Source organism: Cyprinus carpio, chromosome B11, assembly GCF_018340385.1.
Source record: "Cyprinus carpio isolate SPL01 chromosome B11, ASM1834038v1, whole genome shotgun sequence".
Classification (NCBI taxonomy): Eukaryota; Metazoa; Chordata; class Actinopteri; order Cypriniformes; family Cyprinidae; genus Cyprinus; species Cyprinus carpio.
Genome location: NC_056607.1, coordinates 21,968,188 through 21,985,300, shown reverse-complemented (window position 1 = coordinate 21,985,300; position 17,113 = coordinate 21,968,188). Strand labels below are relative to the sequence as shown.

General features: G+C 34.6%; 1 protein-coding gene and 1 pseudogene across 1 annotated transcript in view; one reads left to right on the top strand and one right to left on the bottom strand.

The window, feature by feature from the left end:
• Positions 1-1,890, bottom strand: part of LOC109106627 (anoctamin-8-like) — a 22,886-nt gene extending 20,996 nt beyond the window's left edge. Inside the window, exon 1 of the mRNA XM_042734594.1 lies at positions 1,470-1,890. Within this exon, the coding sequence (XP_042590528.1) occupies positions 1,470-1,632 (163 nt within the window). The 5' untranslated portion in view covers positions 1,633-1,890. The remainder of the gene's footprint in view (positions 1-1,469) is intronic.
• On the top strand, positions 1,631-17,113 carry LOC122138834 (annotated as a pseudogene).

Below are 17,113 nucleotides of genomic sequence, written 5' to 3'. Positions count from 1 at the left end.
AACAGTGGTGCTATAGAGCTACAGCAAATACATAAGTTCAAAGACAGAATTCTAAAGATGGCTGAGCACCTGTTTCTTTCGGCACATAAGGTATATCCACCTTATTTTTCCTGTAAGAGTGGGTGTAGCCATTTTTAAATTTAATGTGTCTCCAGTGACATCCGCTTCCAGTTATTTTTAGCTGTACAAAACAGCTTGTTTTGCTGCTTCATATTACAAACTGGTGTGTCTTACCATATTATTTTAATGTATTATCTTAACTATGAACACACTGGTTTGTAGTACATACAGTTTTACCGTTTACTGGTATTTTTCTCTTTATTTTCACACGTACACAGAAAACAGCTTACTTCCACTTTTTGCGTTGTACAAAATGACAACGCCCACTACTGGCCTGGCATGCATAATACAGTGTCTTATTAGTCGTTATGTGCGGATTTGAGAAATGTGCCCTTGGAAAACACTAATGCTTTTACTTTCAAAGAAAAAAAAAAAATGGCGAACAGAGTGGCTACATTTACATGCAACCAAATAATCTGTTTGTAATCGGACTGACAGCTAAATCAGACTGAAAAGCCTTCGTGAAAAAAACACGATCTGATTGAGCTCGATCTGAACAAATTTCGACCGGACCGGATTGAAAATCAGAACTGAAATGACTGTGCATGTGCAATGATGAAGAAATTGTGTAAAACGACGTAGGATGGCACAGTGGTTTGTAATGGATAAATATTAATTCTGTTCTTTAAAACAAATAAAGACGCAGTGTAGGAGAGTGTCTATTATGTGCAAACAGTGGAAGACTCTATATTTGTGCAGTGTGTGCATGTAAAAAAAAATCAATTCCGATTTTAAGTTTGTGACATATAAACGCGCAGATCAACCCGAACACTACATGTAAACATACACTCAGATTCATAAATCGGAATGAATTCAGTCCGACTGAAACAAAACTTGTGCATGTGAACATAGCCAGTGATGTAAAAGTCCCAGTGCTGTTGGACTAAATATCAGCACTCTTGGAACAGCGGTTCATCCAATCAGATTCGAGGACCAGAACTAACTGTTGTATAATGCTTCACAACAAGCCACAACAAAAGCTCATCCAAGCATCAACAAACCCTAAAACAGAAGATGCTTTCAGCAGTAATATCGCCTCAGACATCTTGAACCTGCCCGAAGGCCCGTGAACAAGGACTAATCGAGCGCAAAAAAGTAGCGCGCGGCCCATATTATGTAGACTGACGTTACAGCTCCACTCTCGCATTTGAAGTGTTGCTGTCGCATGACCTTCTATAGGCCACAAATACATCGGCAGGGAGAGTTTAATGCATGCATAATGGACATAACGGAGCAGACAGCATAACAAAGCGCCGCATTGTTCATGCCGCTCGAAGGATATGCCGCGTGTCTCTTATGCCCGCGTCACATGCACCTGTCCCGTCCGTATATGCCCTCTCCAGACTCACCCAAAACGCCCGCTGATGAGGGCTGTGGGGCAGCGCTGTGCTGCTGCTGCTCTGGCCGCTCCGCGTCTCCCTGCGCTCGGTGTCTGTGCCGCGAGCTCTCGCTGTCGCTGCTGCTGCTGCTGTTTGCCGATGATGCAGCAGCGGCCGCCGCGTCGGGCATCATGCTGCTGCCGTTTCAGCGGGGAATGGATGCAGAAATGGGGCGCAGTGTGTGTGGATACACACTGGCTGGGTTAAATGAAGGTGAGGGTGAAGTGAAGGTTGTTGTGAGTCATCCTGTTTGCGGCGGGATGCGAGGAGAGACCGACTGCGGCGTGAGGAGGAGTAGCCTGCTATGGTGGAGGAGGGACAAAGAAGGGGAGAAGATACCTCTCTCTGTCTGCCTTTGCTTTCAAACACTCAGATCCAGATAAAGTCCTCTCACACTGACACACTCTCATCGGAGACGTTCATTAGATGGCTGACCTCAGCATGAGTGTATATCGATGAACACTATTGATCTGTACATTAGAAATCAAACCTAAGCATTTAGGATGGCAAAACTCTCTAATTCTTTTGGGCTGAAGGTTTTACAGAGATTTCCTTACATGTATGTTATGATGTGCAATACATTATCGCAGCATTTTAACCTTTAACTTCATTTGTTCCCAAAAAGTTCACAGTATATATATATATATATATATATATATATATATATATATATATATATATATATATATATATATATATAAATAACCTCTCTCTCTCTCTCTCTCTCTCTCTCTCTCTATATATATATATATATATTTTAAATAAGACATTTTTCTAATTATTCATCCAGTTCTGATGGCAAGTTTTAAACAGAGAATAGCCTGTTTTCATATGGGGCCCTATGATGACTGTAAAAAAAAAAAAAAAGGCAACATAAGTATTTCTAGTATTAAGGATAGGTTTTAATATTCGTTTAGGTTCTCTACCCAGCACAAAGTGATGATTTGAAAACCAAAAGTGTCATTAATTTTGTAGTATTTATGTATTATGATTTAAGAGCATCTTTATCGGGTGCCAAATACATATTTAAAAAATAATTAATAAAATATGATGATTAGAATACAGTTTTAAAGTTGACTGCTAGACTTGCAAATTCAAGGCTTATTCCGGCTTATTTTTCATATTGTTAACAACAACATTGACATAAAGATTATTGGAGTAGCCTATGTTTGTAAGAAAAGTCTTATCAGTGTCACCCTGCCTTTTCTTTATAATTATGTGAAATTTATAATCATTTTTGAGTGAAAGTTGTGTCTTAAATGCAATCATTTGTGTAAAGGCATAATCTTTTTGTTTACAAAGTTTTTTGGTTTCAATTTATATGAAAGTATACGGCATATTATTTGTTAATAATTTTATTATTAACTCTCAATTAATATGAGTTCATTTAAAAAATGCTATCTAAAATATTTTTTGCATGTTAACCAAACTACCTATAATTTACAGTAAAATTGCTCGTAATTGTATCATTGGTTACATACTAACTCAATCCTTGCATGTAGGAGACTATTTGTGAATATATTTCTGTATTTCAGTGGGACTAAAATGAGACAAAGCCTGTCCGAAAGGATGAAGCAGGGTATTATTTATTAATTAATGCAAAAAATATCTTTCCAGCTGAATATTTCAGAAGGGCTTAACTATGAAGGTGATTTATTATACCTCTCTCTGAACAAAAGAGCATAATTTAAGGCATATAACAGGGTGATTTTCTCCATAATCTAGATCTACAGTCGAAAATAATTATTTACATACAGTCAAAAAAATAAGATTTATATTAACATTAACCAGAAATACATAATACATACAGTTCTGCAATTAAATTGTTGTAAGATATTAAATGAATACATTTATAGGCTATGTGTAATAAAACCCTTGTGATCCAAGCATATATTATCTGTAATTATCCCAACACATTTTCAAATGGTCTCATTACCACAACTCAATCTGATTTGGCTAAAAAGATAAGTACTCTGCATTGTGATGAATTATAGTGTAAAATATAAAAATAATTGATAATTACATGAAATAGCTTTACCGAGGGTTTCAGACATAGTTTTGCCCTATTGCTTTTACAAGCAAACAGTAAACTAAGCAATAAATGTTTCTGCTTACTCATCAAGCTATAGGGGTCTTTAGAGGTCTCTAGGGGTATTTAGCCTAAACATGTTCAATATCATAAATAAAGTTGCAGTTGATTTAAATAGTTCTGCTATGTATTTTAAAGGGTACAAATATCATGCAGTCTCTCTACTAATATAATGTCTTAAAAACTACACCCACTGTAGGCCTATAGCAATTAGAAAAGGTTGCATGAAATAAATCACACATTTTCCATTTTCATTTATTCCTTGAAAAACATGTTGATTGAACTATTTCTTGAATAATAATATGTTTATTCGGAAATATATACTCCACACTAACTTTAATAAGATCATGATTTTTTCAATTTAACACAACAACAGATAAGTCTCAAAATTTGAGTAGTTAAACAGAGTAGCACGGTTCCTGTCACTAGTGCCACACGGACAGAATTGTAGCGCACAATGGGAAATACTAATTTGATTGACAGTTAAGCTGGCGAATAGCAAGCATCGTTCCTCCCACGTGTATCGACGCGGACCAATGAAATCCATCTGAACGGAATCGACAACAACAAACCGCACGTGGATCGCTCGTTTATGACAGCGGTGTAAATAATAATGACTCCGCCGAGCTATTGACACATTAATCCTGTATATCAGGTCATTAACATACACTTTATTAGTTATTGGAGAAGAAGTGGCGCTGTCATAACTGCTATAAGGTCTCTTGCGTTTGCTCCTTTAGGTTTCTGTTACAGTAAACATAACCGGTTTGTGTTTGTCAGATCTCTTCTAGTAAAAAAGATGCTGTGTTATAAATTACACGACATTTGCTCTTCACTCCAGTTACTTTGTTTCCCATGTCTTTAATAACAGCTCTCGTGTTGTCATGGTAAGAGAAATTGTGTTGGGAGGAAGCGATTTGAAGACCAGACGTGTCATTAATTTTGTAATATTTATGCATTATGAATTGAGAGCATCTTTATCAGGTGCCAGATAAATATTAAAGGGATAGTTCACCCAAACATGAAAATTCTGTCATTTATTACTCACCCTCATGTCGTTCCAAACCCGTAAGACCTTCGTTCATCTTCGGAACACAAATAAAGATATTTTTTGATGAAATTCGAGAGCTCTCTGACTCTCCATAGAGAGCAACGCAACTGACACGTTCAAGGCCCAGAAAGGTAGTAAGGACTTTTTAAAAAATAGTTCATGTGATATCAGGGGTTCAACCTTAATTTTACAAAGCTACGAGAATACTTCTTATGCTTAAAGAAAACAAAAATAACGACTTTATTCGTCTGCAGTGGCGATGAGCAGAAGTATATTGAATAAAGTCGTTATTTTAGTTTTCTTTTTGCACAAAAAGTATTCTCGTAGCTTCGTAACATAGATTTTTAATAGATTTCAAATTGCATTTATTCCTGTGATAGCATAGCTGAATTTTCAGCAGTAATTACTTCAGTGTCACATGATGCTGATTTTATGTTCAAGAAAAAATTCAATGTTGAAGACAGTTGAGCTGCTTTATATTTTTTGTGGAAACTGACACATTTTTATTTATATATATTTTTTTCAGATTTTTAAAGTTTTTTAAAAAAATCTATTTATTTTAAATAGACATCTATGGCAACATTATACTATAAATGCTGTTATTGTCATTTTAACATTTGCTTCCTTGATGAATAGAAGTAATAATTTCTTTCAAAAAATCTTTCAAAGTATATAAAATTAAAAATTATTTCTGGTTTGACACATATTCACTCTTTCGGTGGAGTCTTACAAGCACTTGGTGTGTGTGATCAACCGTCATTGTCCCAAATTGTTCTGAAATATGTCCTCTAAAACCCTTTATGTTCATTTTATCATGAACAATTTATTTTGCAAACAGCTAGTTATTGATTCAGCATTTTAACACTAGATGGCAGCATATGTTTTGTGCTTAAAAATATCTTGCTTTATTCATTAATTTCTCCTTTTGTGTGAAGTAGTTCTTTATTAACTTATAGGCTTTATCTGAAGATATTATAGAATGTAAATTAATAAATGTAGTGACGTGAAGAGTTGGAAATTCATTTTATTTTAAAGTCTCAGTGACCTGATCCATGCAGAGACAGAAGCACAGAGGTGACAAATAGCAGGAGATCTGGGCCACATTTGCCAAGCCTGGAGTGTTCGGCTAAAACGAATATAAGTAAAGGATTGATCAGGAATATCTCATGTTTTTAGAACTTCTTTATGACCCTGTGCTTTGTCATCTGACCCACATATTAACATTGTTTTCAAGTTGCTGCTTTTGTGTTACAAAAATATTGCAGCAGCAACCTAAATTACTTTAACATGTTTATCAGTAAAGCGGGCAGGAAATTCCAGACAGATGCTATAGACATGCATAATGTGGAAATTGTTAGGGGCTGTTCACACAGAACTCGTTTTTCCATTCCAGTGCGCTACTTTTTCATTGTTTTTCTATATAAACACACATTCTGTATGAATGGCGCCTTAAGTGGTGTACGTGTTTGATTGTTTCCTACTGGATGTGAGTCAAAAAAGTGAGCAGAACACTTGAATTGCTCCAGGAGAACCATCCATTATAGTGTGAGCTATATTATTCTTGATACTAAAAAAAAAACAATTCAGTTTCAAATAAATGCTGTTCTTTGGAACTTTCTATTTATCCAAAGAAAAAGAAAAATCACGGTTTCCAAAAAACATGATGCAGCACAACTGTTTTCAACATAATAATAAAAAATGTTACTTCAGCAGCAAATTTGCATATCGAGGTTTTCAAGCATCAAAACAATAAAAGTATAATACAGATTTACCTTTTTTTTGTACATTAGAATGTGTCCTGTTTGTCTTTTTTCCCAGAGCAAAAAATAATGAATACCATACATTTTTACCATGAATTTTGAAAGACACAACTAAAATGTTATGCGGTGTAACAATAGTTTATATAACAATTTAAGGATCACAGTGCACTGCAGGCTACAAAAACTAATTAATAATCATTTTAAATCTTTATCAATCTTTGCCACTATTTGTGTAAACACTAGGTTTTAGTCAGCAACACTATATATATAAATATATATATATATATATATATATATATATATATATATATATATATATATATAATATATATATATATATATAAGTTTTTTTATATAAGTTTTTATTTCATATGTTTTAACAAGAACAGCAGTGTTTAGGGGGCACCCCGCACCCACACTTGAAGGTCAAGTTAATTTAATTTTATCTATATTAGCGCCAAATCACAACAGAAGTCATTTAAGGTTACCCCTCTTATATAACAGGCCTACCCCTTGTTTTTTTATTAAACAAACTAAATAGCCCTATGTTACTTACTGTATCTTATTTACACAACAGCATATCATTTCTGTCCACATGGTCAATCGTTTCAGTTTTCCTCTGCTCTCTTTATCGCACATGGCAGAGTTCCGCTTCTAACACTTGGAACAACTCCCTGATAACCACATACAACTGTAAGGAACAAAACATCCAGTTTTCTCATTCTTCTCCTCATTTTGTAGCACACTACAAGGAAAAGTTGTTTTCCTTGTAGTGTGAGGCTGAATGGGCTGTTAATATGATTTACTGTGGAAGCCAATAGAACACTTGTCACAAGTGTATGTTTACATGAGAGGTTATTGTGTTTTTAATGTAAGGTATATTAAATAATTCCAGAATTTACTGCTAGATTGGGCAGTGTTGTCTCTCTGTCAGGGATGGTGTCCATCTATTGTTTGTGTGTAAGGGTGAGCAGATTGCTTGAGTGAGTGAGGAGCAGAGAGCAGGAGACAGGACATCCTGAGCAGGGTGTGCGCCAAGCCAACAGAGCTCTTAAGAACACACAGTGATATCACATATATTTTTTTGTAAAAACACCCATAAAAAGATTTTTTTTAAAAAAAACAAAAAATATAAAAAAAAAAAAAAAAAAAAAGGTCTCAAAATAAACAAGGTCTCAAAATTTTGTGGAAAAAACATTATAACAACGAAAAGTTATGACACAAAAAAGGATTAGAAATATTATACGAGATTCCTGAACACGGCCCCCATGCAGATGTTTTCATTAAAGCAAACAGCGACATACTAAATACTAAGATGGTCTGATCTTCATGGTAGTTTTCTCAAACATTTCACTTAAATTATGCTGAAAACGAATTGAAACAGTTTATTCTGTAAACTGGATTGATTGAATGGCTTTCTAAGACTGGTATGCCAGTTGATGCAGTCGCTGAATCTTTCACTCAACCGTTTTGTTCAAAAATACAGTTTCATTCAGGCACAAAAAAAAAAGACAGGAGCTGGGAAAATTGTCTAAAATTTACACTGTAGTTCAAAAGTTTTGTCAGTAGGTTAATGTTTTTTAAAGGGGTCACTGAATGCTACATGCATTTTTGCTTGAACTGAAATGTGTGTGTTGTGTGCAGTGTGTGTACACAACCACCCTATAATGATAAAAATCCACCCAGTGTTTTTTTTATCTACTAAAATCTTTACCCCTTTCTGCGATCTAGCCGATCTCAGATGCCTGTCTTTGTGACGTCACACTGGCAGGCCCCTCCCATGATAGTTTGATTGACAGTAGCGTTTCAGCACAGACTGGACTGGCGTCTTACCTCAGACCCGCCCTGAGTGACTGTCATCAGTCCACCATTGTTTCACCGCCGGAGCAGATGTAGACAAGAATGACTCCTTAGCGATTGAGGTGTTCTGTTGTTGGATGTAATAAGGAACACAGCAGTCCTCATTTACTCCCGGCATCTGAGCCGCTGAAGACGCAGTGGGTTACATTTGTTTCTGAAGGGAATGCACCCCAATCTACCTAAATGCATCTATCTTCGCATGAATCATTCCTGATCCAGCTTCACCAACAGAAGAAGTGAGTATAAGGTTTTAAATGAATCTTTTCAAATCGTCTTTCCTAATAATGTGCTAATTAGCAAGTTTCACGATGAATGAAACTGCGGCTAAAGTAAACGGTCTCTCTGAGAGCAGCTCAGAAGAGAGGGGCGGGGTCAGCAGAGCTCATTAACATTTAAAGGAAAATTCTACAAAATGGCTTGCTCTGAAAAGAGCTGTTTTTGACAGGGTAAAAAATGTGTTTCTTACACTAGTATGAGAAATTTTAACCAAACTATGTTACAAACTTTTCATTAAGACCCTAAAGAATCATATCAACTGGGCATCCGATGATCCCTTTAAAGTAAGTCTCCTGTGTTCACCCATGCTGTATTTATTTGATCAAAACACAATAATATTGTAAAATATTATTACAATTTAAAATAGCAGTTTACCAATTGAATATATTGTAAAATTTAATTCATTCCTGTGATGCAAAGCTTCATAACTACAGTCTGCTTAATATTTTTGTTGAAGCCATCATGCATTTTTCAGGATTTATTTGATAAAGTTCAAAAGAACAGCATTTATTTGAAATAGAAATCTTAATCTTATATATAATTAAAAGCCTTACTGTCACTTTGCCTTCATTACTGTTGCTATGTCCGACAAGCCACATATCATGTTATCATTCAGTGAAAAATACATTGCAGAGCAAAGCGGACACTGACAATGGGCTGATAGACAAGACAGAGCAGGTTACTACTGGCTTGAAACAAAGTCTCGGCTTTCTAATTTTGCCATGTTTTAAGAAATTCAAACAATAAATATGGGTTTGTGGCTCTTTAATGTGTCGTGAGAAATCACTTGTAGTGCCCCCAGTTAAAGGAGCATGTGAACTGATCATCTCTTCCTCTTTACTAGTTATAGCATGAAATAAACATAAATGAACATCAGAAGGTATCTAACTGCGGAAAGACGTCAATACACATTTTTCAAGCTTTAGTGAGACTATTACCGACAGTCTGTGGAATTATGACTAAGTTGTTGTATTTGTGTGTTGTCAATTATAGTGCTTGGCACACGTAGAGGCATTCATTGACTTCAGTGAGGAATCATAAATGATGGTACGTCTCCTCACATGGATCCCTGTCACTGATTCATTTCCAGAATGGTTTGCAAGACTTTCCTGTTAGTATTGACCTCAGAGAAACCAGAGCAGATGTTGAAAGAAAGAATCAAGACCATTGCAAGTCTCTTGGAGAGATGTTGTTGTGCCTAAAAATACAGCATGTACAATTAATACACATGCCATCATTTGTCCAACTTTATTCAGATGTTTGGGTGTTATATTTATATTAGAGTCTGTTCCTCTGGAGAATTGAGGGATTTCATTGTGCGTCAAGGAACAAGTCTGTCATAGACCATCTCCTTCCTCTGAGAGTTACAGACGGCTGTAAAGTCACTAATAGAGGTCATGAAAAATAGTGTTTCCCCTCCATTGACACACTTCTAGTGTGCCAAAGCTCTGTGCATTTGTATCTGTTCAGTGCCAATTATTTTTATCCTTGTCTTTTAAAGTTAGATCTCTTTTGCTGTTTATTCCTTGTGCATCCTCATGGACTTTTTGACATTTTCATTTTAAAATAAAAAAATTATAATTTTGGCTCTGTTAATGCAAACAACATACAATTTGAGTAAATGGGGTTTTCTTAATGTGGAATGTGACATTTTAATATTTCACCCTCATTTCTTTTCATAAATAAGTTTTACACCAAATACAAACAATAGTTACACTCAGGACATTAAGGACAAAGATGTCTCCATTAAAAGTGCAATTTTTAATCCTAGTGCCATTTATGCATAAAATCGTGTATTTGTTCTTAATAGAGTTTGATTCTGCTGGCAAGGCTTCAAATTGTTTTTTTTTTTTCTTTTTTTCTCTGTTTTATAGAAAATACTCACTTTTTTATGTTTTCTACTCACAAAAGGCCAATTGAATTGAAGTTATGTAATTAGAATTGTGTGAATGTATTGGTATCACTATAAGAGTGTGGCTTGTTTCTTTGGTTAAATTTTATTTACAAACTAATTAGTTTAACAAAAATATTTATTTAAATGTAACATTGCACAAAAATAATAAAGCGTCAAAATTTATATTGTTTCTGAATCATATCCAAGACAAGACTGTCTTATCAAAGACTGGAATAATCATTCATTCTTGTATAAATAAATAAAAAATTTCTGCTTAGCATTTAGTATTATGGATTTTTTTCATAAAAAAACAACAGTGGGATTATGTAAACAAACTGGCATTTAAAGAGTTAAAATTCTAAAACTAAATGAATTTTTGGTAGTTATGACAGACTAAAGTTGGTAAAAGTAATAAGAAATAATAAGAAAAGTTTGTTGAGCAGCAAATCTGCATTTTAGAATGATTTCTGAAGGATCATGTTGACACTGAAGACTGGAGTAATGATGCTGAAAATTCCGCTTTGATCACAGAAATAAATTACATTTTAAAATATTTTCACATTTATTAAAGTTATTTTAAATTTTAATAATATTTCACAATTGTTACTGTATTTGTGATCAAATAACTGCAGCCTTGGTAAGAATAAGATATTTCATTCAAAAACATAAAAAAATCTGAGAGACCCCAAACTTTGATTGTGATAGCTTTGACAGCAATAGAATATTTTTTTGCTTAAATATTTTTTTTTGTTACTTTTAGTGGATCCCATAGCTTCTTTCGTGGTCACCTAGCCCTTATTGTTTGTTTCTTCAACTTATAAGAAAAGAAAAGATATTTCTGCTGTTCTACTGTTTGTTCTTTTGTCCACACTATCATTTTTATTCATTTGGGTAAGTTAGTCACTACTTGAGTGAACAAAACAATGCATCAAATCAGGTTTCCACATTTATGGGAATATAATGTTTTACTTAAAATGGTTAAACAGATTTTAGGGGCAAAAGAGTCACATTGTCCTAAGATAAAAGGTTGATGGGTGTGATAAATGCACATAAAGTGACACCGTATGGCCTTTAATGACGTTTATCTCTAACCTCTGTGCTCTCCAGTAGCACAAGGGGATGTTTGGATATCACCACACTTCCTGCCCCCAATTACCCCACATTCATCAGGCCTCTTATTGTTCTTATCAGTCTCTGCTGTCAGTTCCTGTGTAGTGTAATTTAATTATGCATTTTGTGAATTCAATTATGCTTAAACCTAAAAAATTGAATTTTAAGAATGTAGCACATTTTGCACTTGAACATTTGAAAAGATTTAGAAATGTAAAATTTGTTGATTTTGGGATTGGTAAACTCTGAAAGGAAGTTCACACAAAGAGCACTTGAGTGAAAATGGCCTCTTCCTTCCAGTGTGCATATGGAAATATACTTTAATTCCAGACTGTACCAGAATGGCAAACATTTCTTCAAATTTTCATCCGCTCAAGGAAACTGCAGAGCGCAGTACTGGTTTAGAGCGGTTTATTGTGTTGATATACGTGCAGTTATTCTGGTTCAGCACTGAGCAGCAGAGAACAAAAGACAAAAGGACAAGAGATGCTGAAGTTGCTTTATTCAAGTATTTCTTTAGGTATTCAAGGGGTTTTGTTTATAGGTGTTTTATGTAATTATTCAGTTCCAGACAGATCATAGCTTACATGCTGTTCAGAATCAGATAATTAGATAATAAAAGCATTCAAATGTTAAAGTGCCTTGTTAATGAATGAAACGCTGAAATGTTACATAAAATAACGTCTTTCCTACATAAAAAACAAAACTGATTAGACCATATTATGACACTGCGGTCTCTTATGCACCTCTAATGGGTTATTTAATGGTGATTTATGGTGATTTTATATTATAAATAAATAATTAATTCATGGGTACTTGGAAAATAAATAAATGCACATGAAATATTGATGCCATTCAAAAGATTAATTGGCAACTTGGATATAAAAAGATGGTACTATAATATTAAGAAGGATAATGGTAAGGTCTTATTTGTTAACATTAGTTCATGCATTACTAAGAGAAGACTTTTACTTGTCTTACTTTTCATTTCCTGATTATTTATTTTAAGAGAATTTTATGATGGTAACAGGATTGATGCATAAATTGAGAATACAACTTTTTAAAGGAATAATTCACCCAAAAATGAAAATACATCATTTACTGAACCTTAATGTCATTCCAAACCCACAAGACTTTGGTTAATCTTCGAAACACAATTGAAGATATTTTTAATGAAGATTTCTGTCCCTCCACTGAAAGTCCAGGTAACCAAAACATAAAATATCCAAAAAGACCATGCAGGTGATATAATTTTAACTCGGTCGATGCTAAAATAGGTGCGGAAAAACTCCATATACACTCTTAAAAATAAAGGTTCTTTATTGGCATCAATGATTCCACAAATAACCTTTATTGTCCATGGAACCTTCTCATTCCACAAAAGGTTATTTATAGTGGAAAAAGGTTTTGTCATTATTAAAACACACACACACACACACACACACACACACACACACACACACACACACACACACACACACACACACACAAAAAGGGTCTTTTAAGAACTGTTCACTGAAAGGTTCTTTGGGAAACCAAAACTGGTTCTTCTACGGCATCACTGTGAAAACCCCCTTTTAAAACCTTTATTTTAAAGCTTGCATTAGCTCTTTTGACTTTGGCAAATAAGCAACTATTTGGCTTTGGACCAGGTGTCTCAAATCATTCAGAATTGTTATTCTAGTATGGAAATTCAGACTCACCTTCACCTGATCTGGACAATTGGAAACTGCAGCAGTTGTTGTTGGCGGTAACCTCAGTAACACAGACATTTTTGCTTCAAAGGTGGTGCACTTTGTTTTGTACTTCGCTTACGGATCTTATTTTAAGCTCCATTTTTAGGAAGACATTTCCTTATTTCATCTAAAAAAAGAAATGCATATGTTCCTGCCCATGCTTATTATTTGCCCATCACTGTAACACTGGTCTGTCAGATGTCACGTTTTTACAGGATGTGAACTTTGTGTTGTTTTTTTGTGCTTGTAATTATCACATTTTAAATATAGTTAATCTAGGTTTTCTCCCATGGTAATACCTCTTCCCTCTATCCTGAGAAATTAAAGACTTCATAGAAGTCTGAGTCTAAGAACAAAATGTCTCACAGGCCCCCCAACATCTCAGTGAACTAGTTTTTATTGTCCTTGGATGTGCAATATGTGCATTGCTGTATGGCAAGCCATTTTAACATTTATTCCTTTATAATTTTTCATGCTATAAGTACTTATTTTGTAGCTACTAGTATATATTCCATTAGGTACTAGCATTTATTCAGTGTTTATTCTTTGGCCACTAGAAACGTCTAATGAATAAGTACTAGTATCTAATGAATAACTACTAGTATCTTACAATAAGTACTAGTGTTTATTTAGTTGGTACTAGTGTCTAATGAATGAACACCAGTATCTAATAAATAAGAACTGGTATCTAATGAATAAATACTAGTGTATTTTAAAAAAGTTATAGTATCTTAAGAATAAACACTATTAGCCAATAAATAAGTTTTAGTACCTAATGAAATAGATACTACTAGCTAAAAAAAAAATAAGTTCTAGTAGAATCAAAATAGTATGTTTTATAAATTAAATGTTAAAATGGCTTATCACATATCAATCAGAACTGGACAGTTCTAAATCAAAAATTTGAAATAAGTTCCTAGTGACAATTGAATATTTACTAGTCACTATTGACATAAATACTAGTATCTAATGAATAAGTACTAGTATTTAATGAATTAGGAAAGGACATGACGTGTGACCAAATATGCTTGAGTTCTGCATTTAACCCATTCAAGTGTGCACACAAGACACACAGAGCAGTGGACAGCTAATACTGTGGCACCTGGGAAGCAGTTGGGGGTTCGGTGCCTTGCTCAAGGGTCTCACCTCAGTCGTGGTACTGAGGGTGGAGAGAGCATTGGATATTCACTCCCCACACCTACAATCCCTGCCAGACCTGAGACTTGAACCTGTGACCTTCGGGTTATATGTCAGACTCTCTATCCATTAGGCCACAACTGCCCCTTAAGAATTAGTTCCAGTAACAATCAGTACTAATATCTAATTATTAAGTACTAGTATCTTTAAAAAGCTTTTAAAGGTGTAGCAAAAGAATTTAGTTTTAGTAAAAAGATTTAGTAGCATGGAAATAGACACAAGTACATTTGAAGGGTTAAATAGTGCTGTTCTTTGTTGTCCTTATTAGTTTCTGAACTAATTGCTGTATCTTCTTTCACTCTGTATTGCTCAGCGTTCTGCTGCCGTAGTGTCTCTCACAGCTGGGACCAACAGAGATGTGGTGGAGGTCCCGCTGGACATCGGGGGGTATCCCGTGCTGCTGAGTGACACGGCAGGGCTATGGGACACCACAGACAGCGTGGAGCAGGAGGACATCCGGCGCGCCCGTCAGCGGTATGTATTTACGGACACGTGTGGGAAAATCAAGGTAGAATAAACACTCAGGCATTTTCGTGCAAACAATCCAAAGTGATAAATATTGGTATCCTAAAAATGGCCTGTAGAAGGGGAAATATCTCTCAAGATTTCTTGCAACTCATTGAGGGGAAATGATCTGTTTATTCACAGATTTAGATATAGGTGTGTGGCACATTTTTCACAACTGAATAGACATGGGAGGTTATGCAATAATATAAAGAAATAGTTACATAATGTTTGCAGAAAAAGAGGTTGCAGTTTAATAATGACCAAAAATTATGTAGTCATTTACAAAGTGCCATGTCTTTTAAAAGAACAGGTTGCAAAAGAAGTCTGAAACTATAGATGGTTGTTAAAGTTGAACTTGAGGAACAACCGACCAGAATTTCTTTGTTTATTTTTGTCAGGGAAACTGCACATTATTAATACCTAAACAACATTTTCACAATTTTGATTTTAGATTTTTGATTTAATTTTTATTTGAGAAACCATGATGCCTTTTTGTATCTTTTAATTTTGATGGGAGTCTATTCCAGTCATGGCTTCCTCTAAAGGCAAAAGATAACTGACTAAAAAGAGATAAATAATCCATTTAACCAGCTCTTTTTACTGATATTCAAACTTTCACACTCATTTTTTTGCTTATTAACTATTTAATTAATTGATACAACTAGCTACAATTACAAGTGAGCAACACAACAAATTTTAGACAAAGCCCAAAAAAATATTGTGGCCATTTAGACCAGGGGTGCCAAAATATATGAAGAGATCCAAAATTAAACTTGATTGAGTTTCATGTGCTAATATTGTGTTAAAATGTCAATAATTAAACAAAAACAAAAAAAATATATACAGTATATTTAAAATTTTAAATTAAGTTTTAACTTTTTAAATTTACATTTCAATGAAAATATAAAACAAACAAAAAAGCAAAAATCTAAATTATAAATGGACACATGCTTTGATGGCATGTTTTTATATGGTATGGTGGGTCATTAGACCGTACTGATCACAAAACAACTATGCATAAACATCACAGTTCATATTAATCCATATTAATTAATCAGTAAAACAGAGTTTTAAAACAGAAAAAACAAAATAATTGTTCCTGCATTTTAAAACAAATTATTATTTTTGAAAAATATAGCAAAAATAATTCTATAAAAAGGTCTATCATCATTTATTTGCAGATATCTTTTTAATGTTTTATTTTATCAAATGCAATGCAATTCAAACATTTTAATGCATGCACAACCGTGTTCAAGTGCCACCGTTGCACATTAGGCATTTCCTTGTCACAGTTTACCTTTGTGTGTTGCAGTGCATGATATTTTTCTGCCTGTACAGTATGCTGTGATTTACTAAAGTGATGGCATAGACAGGAAGAGGCCAGTTTGTTTCTGCGAGGTCAGAGGTTGTAAGATGCTGACCAGGCTCAGGAAACAGCCCCACAGGGTGGAGCAGGCAGATCTGTCTCTTGTGGTTGCCGATTTGATGCAGCTTCCTTCAGAGCCCCAGCTAGTGCCCGTCTTCCTCAGCGGACACTTGAAGAGTATCCTTGAGCACTCATCTCACAGCAGGACTGCATCCTGATAATCAACAAAAGTGACCTCATCTCTGTAGAGCACAATTGCAGCATCAAGGCGGCCCTCGATGAGGCTATGGTTTCACTAATAATAAACATACATTTGCATAAAGCATCCATATTTGTCCATGCCCATGTTGATAGGAGTATTAAAAACTTGAAAAGTATTAAAGTGGAGCGCAAAATAATTTGACATCGACTTTCATTGTATGGATAAATGAAAAACTGGATACATTTTTTAAAGTATCTTTGTGGTTTGACAGAAGAATGTAAGTCATTCAGGTGTGCAAAGGTGGACCAAAGTTTCATTTTTGTCTTGATATTATAAAGTGATTAATCTTGAAACCCTACCAATAATTACAAGCTTGATTTTGACTGGCTGTTTTACAGGCTCTTTGTGAGGCCAGTAAACTAAAGGTTCCAAGCACTCGATTTCTTTCACTCCCATGTCCTCCAATCAACAACAATCAGAATAGTGAGTGCAATCAATGAATCACCAATTTCACAAAGAGACTGTCCTGTTGAAATGGCTCTCTTTTCTCTTCTCAGGTGAAATAA